Genomic DNA, 12,478 nt, shown 5'->3' with positions numbered 1-12,478 from the left:
TAAGACCGGATTCAATAGCAGCTCCTTCTCTCTTGTTTTCATCCGATCTATCATCTTGGAGCAGGTAGGAGAGTCTAAGAATAAGACATGGATAGTGCGGTAGTGGGATGAGAGAAGTCTTATACCCTTTGTTTTGTTGAATAAGGCAAATAAGAAGGAAGGGATTTTTCAAGCAAGATAGCATTCATCAAGCCAGAATGCCTATGGATATGGAATCGGCTGTTGTGAACCGAACTCTTTCAATACATATGGAATCCACTTTGTGTTCCGTGACTTCCTTCCCCCTCCGCCTCTAGAATTATCTCATTCTTAACAGCCCGAGACCCATTTCACCCATTTATGAGAAATAAATTTACGGAAAAACGGAGCTTCCGCAACATGGGGCGAGGCTATACTATAGAATTCGTTATGCTTGTCATTTGAGCTGGGAGGCTGTGAGGTCGATGCGTGGTTGGGGTAGGCACGTTATCACTAGGGTCAGTATTGGCCTTTTTTGATTGTTCAGCGATCCCGCACTACAAGCCTCCAGATAGACTCCTCAAAATCATATCTATCCATTGTTCACAGAAGGGAATTCTTTATCAGCCTTTCCCATCCATCTTACCATACGGGACCCACTTAATCCGTTCGATGTCTCATCAGTACGACCCGGCATTCAGTAAGGCAAAAGCAAAAATGCCACTGAGTCTTTGCCCTCTGGTCTTTGTTTCATTCTGGGACGTGGAGGTCTTTTTTCCACTTTTTTTCGTTACAATGGACCTTTCAATTCAAGGGCGTTGGAGTATTAGCTCATGTAAATATGATGATGGGGGAGCTAATAAACACGCTCCGGGAGGGGAACCCCATTTGTGTAAATATTGAACATTTTGTTTCGCACCATTCCATAATTCAAACGCTTGTTGTACAATGTATGACCCCTCGAGTCGCTTCGTAACCCAATGGTATTGACCCTTCTTCGAGGGTTGGTTTTAAGTGTCAATTTTCTTTTCTCTCCAAAAGGGCTATTTAGGTCCAGGGTTTTTACTATCATCCAAAGTGTGGCAAGCTGAATATATGTCGGGCTTTTGTGTGTGCCCCCGCATCACGCTTCCTTGGTATAACCACTTGCGAGCTACTAACTTTCTTATCCGAAAAGGACGGGGAACGATGGTACAAGTCTGATTTTGATAGAGGGCAGCATCTTTGGCTCCACGGCTTATAAATCCAATAATTCCAATTTTCAAATGACAAAGAAGGCTATTGAATAGCCTTGCTTCATTACCCATGTGCTCACGAATTGGATTTGAACCCATATCTCCCTATCTGGGGCGACTTTCCTTTTATTTTAGTCGATCGTGATGTAAGTCTATTATTCCTTTCATCATAGGTAAGGCAAAGCGCTTTCTTTTAAGAACGCATCTGGTTCCATCTTTCTTTCGTTAGTTAACCCACCTTTTTCAAAAAGGGATTTTTTTCTGGGAATAAGTATTAATTAATTATTATATTAGCATAGCTAACAGTAGTAAACATTTTACACTAGGGGTTTTCCCATACCATACATGCAAACACACCAAATAAAAGCAATCTACTTTGGATAGGAGTAGATAGAAAGCCCTGGAACACACACTACTTTTGGTCGACGGACTCCTTATTTTATTTAGAAAGAGCTAATGCTCATTTCTTTTAATCTTTCGGGGGATCACGTGTGGCAGCCTGAACAAGAAGCTCCTGCTGTTCGAGAAGGAGGGCCCTCTTTCGGTTTTCGAGGGCTTGGATTTGATTCTGTATAGCCAGCATACGATCCTCGTATGAGACTTGGATCGATCGCCGGCATGTGTTCCCAGAAGAGACCAAGCATTTGCTCTCGTTGGAGTTTCTCGTTTTCCACCTGACCTATTTCTTGCTGAATTGTTGCAAGTCTTCCAGCGATATCCATAAGAGTGTTGTTGGAATAAGTGTTACTGAAAGTCTTTCTTTCTGACTTCTACGTCTCTCTTTGCCAAATAGAGAAAGAAGCTTCTATTTATAGGCGTTGGAGGCCCTTACTTAACCCTTTCTTATTATTAGTAAGAATTCTTGACCCTAACATTTCAACCCTGGCTTTTCATGAATAGTGAACCAGATCCACTAGATTTGAGTGCGCTGAATAATTGTCCTTTCCCCGTTCGGATTTGAGTACGAAAGGCCCACCCCAAAGAGCGAATAGTCCTTTGTTTTTCGCCACGCGGCTTAATCTCGATCACTCCCTCAAGAATAGGAAATAGAGCGAATCCGTCAGAGAGTACTCCACCACGAGCTGCCAAAGCACGCTCAGTCAATCGGTGATCTCCAGCCCAAAGCTGACCAGTACAACCATGTGTCACCCCGCGGGCTTCGTCGTACCCTGCCTACTCGTCTTTAACCGGCCTATTTGTACCGATGAAACTCCCATCGGCCAATCCTCACTCGACAGCCTAGTCCTTGCTTAGACGATCGAAGTGAGGGCGAACCACTATCTCTTGATAGATCTGATCAGACGCTTTCTTTTTACCAGTCAAGATAGTACTCTTTACAGCTCTGTAAGTCCACTAGCACCAGTACAGTAAGTCAGTACAGCACTAGCACTAGCTATAGCAGTAACCAGTACAATGAGTCCCCTGATCTACGACCGGCCTTCTTAGCCATTGGTGCGTTAAGGCTGAATGGGGTAGTCTACAAAGACAATTGCCTTCTCCTCAAAGGAAGCTCACATACAATCCGATTTTGCATGCTAAAATCTACTCTACTATAAGCCATGACGATTGGTTTCAGGGGGGAGAGCCCCCCCGAACCCCACCTTATTTATAATAATATCAGCAAAAGTGGACCGTTACCATCAGACGAGTTTGACAATACAAGGTTCAGCTGAGTCTATTATTGATATTGGATTTCCGTCTTTTAATTCAATAAATGAAACCCGGCTCCAGCTGGACTAGGGTTGCCACTAACAGATCCATCAAGATGGATTTTAACCCAATCATCATGTGGGGGTGGACCAGAACTTTTTCTTTGCTGTGGTTAGATATTTGCTTCTGATTGGCGCTATGGGCTTCGTTCGCCCTTCTCATGATTTCCAAAGTGGGCTTGGACGGCCTGGTCCAACTGGGCTCATGTTCCGCCTTATTTCTCCAAGCCCATCTAGTATGGACGGCTACTGCAAATAGAAGGCGCCAGTCTATAGACCTTGGTCCCTAACTCATTTGCCAAATTGAAGTCAACCCATTCTTGAAATGTCTTCCTCTTGCCATTGTGAATGTGCAGTTCCTTCAAATTCAATTGCGAAAAGAACTGATTCTAGAAAATCAGAAAGTGCCACAGCGTATTCTTGAACAGCAAATGAAATACCAAGGTTCATTTTACTGAAAGCGAGAGCCCAAGAGCGACGAAATGAGTTTCTAAAAGAAGTGGGGTTCTAGTCCTGCATTTGATGCCGATCATAGTGCGTCACGCTACTAGACAACGGATCTATAAATTCTATCTCAATCAAAGGGGGAAACCTTACTCTAGTAGTGTATCAACTGCCGTGTCTATCCGAACGGAACCCTCTTTTACATGGATCCCTGCTAGGGGCACTCTTTGAAGAAAGATGTAGGATATACCCTCTCCCAGTTATTTATAGGGTTTATTAAGAGGGTTCTCTTAAAAGATTAAGGTTAGCAGGTCGTATCTATAAGAGGAGAGGGATCTTGAGAACTCTGCCATTCAACCAACAAATGAAAACTCGTCTATCCATTCACTCCATTGAGTCAGTCCTATCACCAACCAGTAAGTAAGGATCGATCTCCCATCTATTCATTCTTCTTTACACTCCACTTGCGGATGCTCTAAAGGAATTGTACTATTTTACTTTACTTTAAACTACTCTAATTAGTTCTAGCATTGTTGATTTATATATGGACTCTTTCCAAGTTTCATATTTAAGATTGAACGAGTTTACTGAGTCATTATATACGTGAAAAGTGGTGTGAAAGAAAGACTTCTCTGTTGAGATCAAGTGTCTAAAGTCCCTGTAAACAAGTATCACGTACCTTGTCTGTATATATCCTAATTAGAGGTGCCTAGTGCTAGCACTGTGGAAGACTCTTAAGTCGTGAGTGCAGCGAAGTCAAAGATAAAAGAATAAAGCCATTGGACCCTTCTTGAACCTCTTGTCAGGGACAGGGTAGTAGATGCACATGCTTTTACAGTTGAATGGAACCTTCTAGCAAAGAAGATAAACGATAGGATACAAGGTATTGAAAGTAAGATAGGGAAGTTTGCATCCTGGGATCACTTGTCAAACTCTCTTAGTGGGGTTGGTCAATCCTCTACTCCACCCTCTAACGTAGCCTATAATTAGAAACCTAGACTCTCTAGAAGTTAAATGGATATAGTAAGCTGCTACCTTGGGTCTATTGTATATTCAAAGCATTCCACAGATTCTCTCTATTCTAGATCTTAGGCATTGTACTTCTCTTCTTGCTTTATTAGTCCATGCCATGCCTTAGCTCTATCTGAACAAAGAAGCCGAACATAAGTCTCTTAGTTAGAAAATAAGGAAGTGGTGGGATTAGTTAGATCACTAGAAAAGAGTAGGAATTCCTTCTTATAGATCCTACCCATAGCCACTCTTTGATCCATGATCAACATAGGAATTACCTGACTCTTCATACCATCCTTTGAGATCTACTAGGTATTCTTAGCCTTTCCTAAGGAAGCATTTCTCACTCTTTTCTTACTCCTTGACGGCAGCGAGAAAGGATAGAATGATTCTTTGTATGCGCGAACTGCATTTCATCTAAGCCATTCTCTCACTTAGTTACTGATTTCCAAGTCATTTTGATGTGTGCTTTCAACCAAAAAAGAAGACTTCCACCTACTTGTCAGGCTTATCTGCTCTATCAGAAAAAGTAGTCTAGTAAGAGAAGAATCAGCCTAGCCTCTTTAAAGAAGCTTCGGGGCGGTACTCTTTCTCCAAGATTATTCCATTTTGCAGAAAATCTAGTTGAAACAGGCCTTTCCCTTCGCCACAAGTCAAGCACCTATGGAAAGGAAGTCATAAATCCTAAGTCACAGCAAGCAGTTTCTGAAGCTAGGAGGCCGGGAGGGCACTTGACTTTCTTGAAAGAGTTCACCCGGAAAAAGAGAATCCTATCAGAGTCGATAGTCTGAAAGCGATTCCAGGAGATCCTAGCATAGAGCTTTCTTGTGATCGCTTACCCCTTCTTCTCTGCATTGCATGCTAAGGCTCAGTCTTTATTCTAGTTACCCATTCTTCCCCCCTCTAGGCTACCAGTGCCAAAGAGGCTTGTAGCGAAATCAGGTGTGGTCGATTAATGAATCGAAGAGCTAAGATTCGCTAATGAACATGAGCTAAGGTGAACAAGCACTGAGCTAAGGAATAGCTATATTTGTCAATAGCAGCTTACGTATCCGAAGCAGCTGATGCTTTCTCCCAATCAGTGGAAAAAGATGCTCATCCTCTAGAAGTGGTAGAGCTCTCAGAAAGAAAGACCTTGTCCTCCGCTCCAGTACTAAATTCAATAAAAAAGGGGAGCTTCTTCGTCTTCTCCGGCCCCCCTCTTCTCCTGACATCAGTGTAGACAACGGCCCTTTTCTGCCACTCTTGCAGCAGGAACACATTCTGACTTGAAAGAAGGAAAGTCAATCAAGACTGGTGCTACCCGCGCTGACTCATTTTGGAATTCTCAGGCTCCGCTGACTAACTCCTGACTATTAGACACCTCCTGGTGAAAGAAACCATATCAACTACCGAAGTCGAGTTGGTGGCAGAACCCGATCTTGGAATTGCTCGCGTTAAGCATTCGCTTTCCTTGTCAAGACGTGGCTGGTACTTTTTTTCTCCCCGGCTTGACCCAAACCAACCGTAGTTCAGTAAAGCTTGATCCATTTCCCTTCTGTTCTCACGCACGGATTCTGCCATTTAACATAACACATCTTTCTGCCCTTAGTCTGTCTTTATTCTCACGAGTTGGATTCGAACCAACACCTCTTGCATTCAGCGAACTACCTTTTATTCGACTCGTGACTTTGGTTACCCGGTTCGCCCTGCAACAGACTACGTCCGGGGGTCTTCCCGACCATAACCCCAATCCCTCACTAAATTACTAATCCATAGTTTATAACATCAAACCAGAAAGCAGGGCTCGACAAAACATTTAGATGATTCCATAAACTAATTGAATAAAGTCGAAAAACTCTTCCCAATAGCAACTTCTAAATCCACACTCTACAAGGTTAGAGTAAACATCAGATAGCGAAGAGGGGTCTAGCACCTCATCTTCCCCAAGCACCATACGGAGAAAGTAGAGACCAAGTAGATGGCAAGTCAAGTCCTAGTTCCTCCATTCTTTCTTGAAAGAAACGAGAAATCTTAGTAAAGTCGTCATTCAGATTTTTTGGTTGGGGAGAAGAAGAAGAAGTCAGTTCATTTCCGCTCATAGTGGAAGAAGCGAAACTGAGACCTGGGGGCCCCCGATAGAACAACTTCTTTCAGATGGAGAAGATTCTGAAATGGAAATTTCGATCCAGGTGAATAACGAGTGGGTTCAGTTGAGATTATAGCAGAACCGTCTACCTCATTATATTGATAAATGGAAAATTTTCTTTTCATTTTATCTCTTTGTTTTATTTAAACCCTCCCCTTCACCCCCACCGGATTGCCAAGCATTTGGTACTAAGGTTCCTCTTTTTTTCCTTTTGAAGCGGATAGTTTACAGTGCTCATTCTCGAGAAAGGAATCTTTGAAAAGGTATCATGTCTGTTACTTCAATGAGTTTTCTTAACAAGTTTTCCCACACTCTGTCTCCCATCGACATGGCGGGGAAGCCTAGCAGAACGGCTATCCTACACTTGGCTAGGTCCATTCCATTGAGGCTTGATGATCTTTGCATCAATACCCTTGTACTAGAGACAGCATCAGTCAATACCACCAGATCTGGAAGAATTTTTCATTCGCAGCCACAGTCCAGTTGGGACTCAGCCTGCTTTGTCGAAGCCATCTTTCTATATCTCATACAGACCCAACCAGTTGAAGAAAATCTTCCTGCCCAGATATCGATTATGGAACTTCTGTCCACTTCACAAGTCCATCGGGCTGGCAAAGGCATTCTTATTTCATCTCAGTCTTCTACACAGCTCCGTGCTTATTGTGATTCAGATTGGGCCAGCTTCCCTATGACGCGTCGCTCTACAACTGGATACTGCATCTTTCTTGGCACTAGTCAAATTTCTTGGAAAAGTAAGAAAGAATCTACTGTCTCTCGCTTGACTTTATCGGTAAAGCATTTCTTGCTAGATCGGATTGAGAGTGTCTTCTTCCGCTGACTAAGGTCTTTCGCTTGTGCGTTTTTCAACATCCATTGCTTCTGACTATGTCGATGAAAAAGACTGAAATGGGACCAGGAAGACCCCCCACCACTAGAACTTGCTTTGCTCCTCTTAGGTGAACCTTGGCTTTTCTCAAATCAGCCTATCTGTCTACTAGCTCCAGGGGTGTATTGTCTTAGTATGTTGAATCCATTTTCCCATGCTTTCATATGAAGTCTAAATGGTAAACCTATGATTCTATCTAGTCAATATGTATACAGTAGTACCAAAGCCCTCTAATTCCTTCATTGCTCACATAGCTTGTGCATATCAGTAAGTGCTATCTCTCTAACCTCCTACCATGCGAGAAAAAGACTCTATTCAGATGAAAGGATCTAGGCCTACCCTCTATGGACACACTAGCATTCTCATTCACACCAAGGATAGAAAGTTGGAAAGATCTTAGAGTCTAGGTTCATTGTTTTTCCTTATTCCTATGATGCTCTCATTCTAGTAAAGTCTCCTATTATCCGCGTTGGAGTTGGATAGTCTAGAGTCCCTCTTCCAAAGATACCTTATTATATTTAAGTCAGAATGAGCTTGATGAGAGATTATGTATGCTCAAGTATAGGAAACACTTCCTCTTTTGTGCTTTAATAGGCACAGCACAGCTGCTTCCGGACTTTCTGCACATATGTCTTGGTATTGAGTACTTAGCTTGGGTATCTTTGAAATAACCTGGGAAACCTCTTATTCTTCTACTGGGTTACTCGAATCAATCCTTTATCCAATAGCTCTACTGGAGTCACATAGCATACCCAAGGAATAGGGTACATGAGCTTACACTAGGGGTCTACGATAGCTACTACTAGACGGCTATCACACAGGAAGGTCGCAATCAAGTCTTATCCTTCCTCCTAGTATACCTTGGTAGTGAGAAGGGAATGGATCTTATAGTAAGTCGTATGAAGTCGTGAGCAGTCATGAAGGACAAGGCATAGACATCATGGATACCTGGAAACCTGTAAACAAGAAAGTCTCTAATCCTTCTATTTTACAAGGACGACTTTTCATGCTTATGTCTACAAGTGTAAGGAACTTTATAGATAGAGAACAGGGAAAAGAGATAGAAGGAAAGTGGATCGAATATTGTTTTTAGTAGAGTTAGACCTTTGAATATCTAAGGCGGAGGGTCAACCTTATCGCATGGATCCATATACATCCCATATTGAGAAAGCCTTTGGATAGAGTATGCCTTGGGTAGAGTACTAGCCTCTCTTCAACAGGGGTAGGACTATGAACCAATAAACTAGAATGCTCTTGACTTTGCATATAGGTCCTGTAGTTATAGCCAGACTCTCTTACTTCCTTGAATACAGATTGTACTTCTCGATAAGATATGAGTCCTATGAGATTATTGTCCTGTTCTTACACCATAGAAGAAGTTGGGATGGTAAAGGACAAAGAGCTAAGGTACTTGCTCTTGAAGAAGAAGTCATCAATACAATGCAGCAAGTCCTTGGGGCAGTTGAATGCAGAAAGAACATGGATTCCCAGATCCACACTTTCATTCAGAAATCCACCAAAGCTCGAGAGTCCGTGGAAAAATGTGAACAAATGAAATGGAGAGGGATCCGATCCGGATGGATGCTAAGGTTGAGAATCAATCTGAAGAACCAAATGGAGAAGCTTTGAGTGATGGAATTCATAGAAAAAGGTCGCAGTGAAATTAAGGGCATTCGAACAAGACCATACAGATCTTTTACTATATCGGTCGAGTAGAAGAAGAAAGCCAAAGCCGTTCAGTGGTGAATCGGTAGATCAGAGATGCCTTCCGTCGATCGCTAAAGATATAGACCGTAAAACATAGGAATGCAGTGGTCTAGCTGCAATGGTTGGTTTTGTCTGGCCTCGACTAGAAAGTCTCAAATCACTACGAAGGATAAAGTAGGTAATGAAATTAGTACTATAAGGGTAGTAGCTGAATTAAGGGTTAAGGAGCATCGGAATCTTTCAAAGAAGGTCAAGTAAAGGTATCCATGGCCCGAGTCGGCAAGTGGGCTTTAAACACATACATAATATGCGCCAAGTCTCGACACGTTAGAAGATGAACTGACAGACAAGGGGCGAAGCGGAGTACTTGACGCCTTCTGCACAGTATTAGCAGAACAGCAGAATAAGTTGTACCCTGGCTCATGCTCAAGTCAGCAATAACTTGCTGCAATAAATCACTCAGTACTGGAAGGGATGGAGATAGAAAAGCTGGGCTAGTTCCATTCTGATGTTGAGGAGACTCGCTCGAATGGCCTTAAGTAGTTGCAACATTTGCGAAGGATTCAACAGCCTGCCTACTGTACCGCTAAGCCCTGCCTATTAATGCCATAGTTTCGGGGCAAGCTATGTGGTTCTACAGCAACCTTATTGTTCCTAAAGCGAAGCAGCAAAGAAAGTAGTAGCCGCTCGCTATGTGTGATTCGATGTTAAGACCCCTAAAGCAAGCTATAGCTATTGAATTGTTCCTAACCAGAGAGATATAGATTACGTTCATCTCATAAAGATCTTCCTTTTCACTCCTAAATAATAAACTAAACGACAATAACATAACTCCTAACGCAAAAGAGTAGCCGCTGCGATGCCTATGCTATTTTCTTTCCTATAGAGCTTGGGCCCACGCGCAAGCTCCTAGCGCAAAGCTAGTAAGTAGCCTTTCTTTTTCTTTCTCGCCAAAGAGGAAATTTCTGATGATTGGAAGGTTTCCGCTAGTTAACAAGGTGGGTAAGGCGGAAAAAGAAGGGCAAAATGGTCCCCGAAATCGATTCCGACACCCCTCTTGCTCAGTTGTTTGAAACGGAATCTCGGCGAACGAGAGCAAGGGCGAGGTTGGAAAAAAAGCCAAGGATTTTCAGTGTCACGAGCAACATCGGTTGTCATATATGACAATCCCGGAGGCCAAACAGAACCCGGTGATGACCCGTCTTCCGATGAGTCCGAAGACTTGGCACGTACCGTCTCATCAGAAGTATCAAGAACAGAACACGTCTTTGTAACCTCGAAATCTCCCCTAAAGAAGCCATAACTTAACAAAAGTACCGAAGGAAGGCTAGAGTAAGGGGGGGCTTAGTCTCGTTCCCATAGTTGCCCCCCAGAAACTTGATTTAGGAAATTTCCACCTAAGCGCCCTGAAGAGCAGTGGCTCAGTTGCAGCGCACCAACTAAGAGATACACTAAATGTATCAAAGCTCAATCGAAACGTCGAGTCACCTTGGAGTAAGTCAAGCCACATACTCAACAACGTCTCTGTCTGAACTGTGAAATCCCTAAATCGAAACACACTAGAATAACTTCAAACACTGGATCTGCGGATCTACGTGTATTCCAAAAATTGGGTCTTTGGAAGTTCCGGTTCGAGAACCTTCTCTCATAGATTCCCTTCACCAAGTCATCGCCAGCAATCAGCTCTTATCTCTTGGTGGTGAAGGGCGAGTTCCTTTCTTGTCTTGCCCAAAAACTTTTTTTATTCTCATTGGAGAAAAACTCTCTCGCGGCAAGGTTTTAGACTAAGGGCAAGCGAGATAAAGAAAGCAGCTGGCCTCCGTCTAGCGCCTTTCGGTTGGGGTCCGCCCCGGGGGGGTCGCGTCGGGTTAGATTTTTGAGTCTCGAAGGCAGTCAACGTGTCAGCCATTCTTCTCCCATTAGACTTGTAAATCCCTTGCTCTTTTTCTTTCTCTCTTCCAGTTCTCTCCCTCTACTTTATTTTAGAGGGGCGGAGAATACATACCACTCTATCAATAAAAAGAAAAAAGTCGCAATTCAGTTTCAAATGGTTTGAGCTTGGAAGCAACCTGCTATCTATCGATAGGCGAGAACAGACTGCTATTGGCTGCTTCGCCTATCTATTCTCTCCTGGCCGGCTTGGCTTGGAGACATCAGAGGAAGACCATCATCTCTATCCGGATCATAGCTTCATTCATTCGTTGAACCTTGGCTTGGGGATAACTATTAGCATTGAGGTCAATCACCACACCACCTCTATCATACATACATACGACATTACATGACGCGAGAGCGCATGGTCAACACACACCTACAGCGCCTTCGTTCCGCTTGCAGCCAATACAACCACAACCTAACTTGCATGAGATTCAACAACCGAAACTACTGGTAGTCCTTAGGGGACGGCATCCTCCTATAATAGTTAGCAGTACTGAACAAGCGAGTCATCGGTCCGGGGAAAGAAAAAAAAGGACCGCCTTTGAAAAAAAAAAAGGAACTCGTTTAACTCGCTAGGCCTTCGGAACACCAATCGGGATTTATTGCTAAAAAGTGAGTTTGTTTGGATTGAAGAATGTAGGCGCTACGTACTAATCTAATGCATGATGTATACTATCTGTCGACCTGACGAGTCACGACTAATCATCGGGGGACGATTAATTCAACTTGCAGAAAGTCAGCACGCAAAAGGTTGCATGAGTGTGGGTGTAAGTGCGAGTGTCGTTTGGGTAGAGACCCGGGTTTAGACATGTCTATACATCGTCTAGGGGAACACGATGACAAGACTTGTATCTGGATGTGCAAGAGTATCATCTGGAGAGGCTTTAGTGATGTGATTAAGTTTTAATCAATCATATTAATTAAGGTAAGGAAGGTAAGGGTCCAGAGCATTTTTCACTAAGTCCATGGATCAATGTCCAGGTATCATTAAGTATAGCCTTACGGCTTGGATACGCCTTGCGTTGTTGTCCTCGGCTTTGGTAACCCTACTTCCCTTCTGTCTTCGACCTTGTCCTTGGCTCTGCAGTCTTCAACCTTCCTCTGGCATACTTCTCACCAGATCCAGATCCTCGATTCGCTATTCATACAACTTTGGCTACTTTAGCCGCATTCGCTGCATCTGACAGGGACGATTTCAGATAGGTAGGTTAGGTTGCTCGTTGTGGTTGCCCGGACCTCGATCTAGATCCAAGATAAACCAAAAGCATGGGTCGTGGTCGGCAGAATCCTATATATCTGCCGGGGCTTGGGCTTGACTTCTTTCTTCATGAATGATTTTGGAGAAGCCTGCCTCGAGAGAGACATATGGCATATCTGACTGCCTGATTGGCGAGCAGCTGTCCTCATTCATAAGTCCAAAGAACTAGCAACCAAACTGGTGGCAAGCAGGAGAGTGACCAGG

General features: G+C 43.3%; 1 protein-coding gene across 1 annotated transcript; it reads right to left on the bottom strand.

The window, feature by feature from the left end:
* Positions 1-1,473: 1,473 nt before the first annotated feature.
* LOC127905521 (uncharacterized) lies at positions 1,474-4,694 on the bottom strand. Its single transcript, XM_052454361.1, is given in 2 exon segments — positions 1,474-1,779; positions 1,781-4,694. Coding segments are annotated over 2 exon segments (252 nt in total). The 5' UTR covers positions 1,916-4,694; the 3' UTR covers positions 1,474-1,662.
* Positions 4,695-12,478: the final 7,784 nt, after the last annotated feature.

The sequence above is a fragment of the Populus trichocarpa genome, chromosome 7, assembly GCF_000002775.5.
Source record: "Populus trichocarpa isolate Nisqually-1 chromosome 7, P.trichocarpa_v4.1, whole genome shotgun sequence".
NCBI classification, from domain to species: Eukaryota; Viridiplantae; Streptophyta; class Magnoliopsida; order Malpighiales; family Salicaceae; genus Populus; species Populus trichocarpa.
Note: the sequence above shows the minus strand (reverse complement) of the source record. Positions and strands in the feature narration are given on the sequence as shown.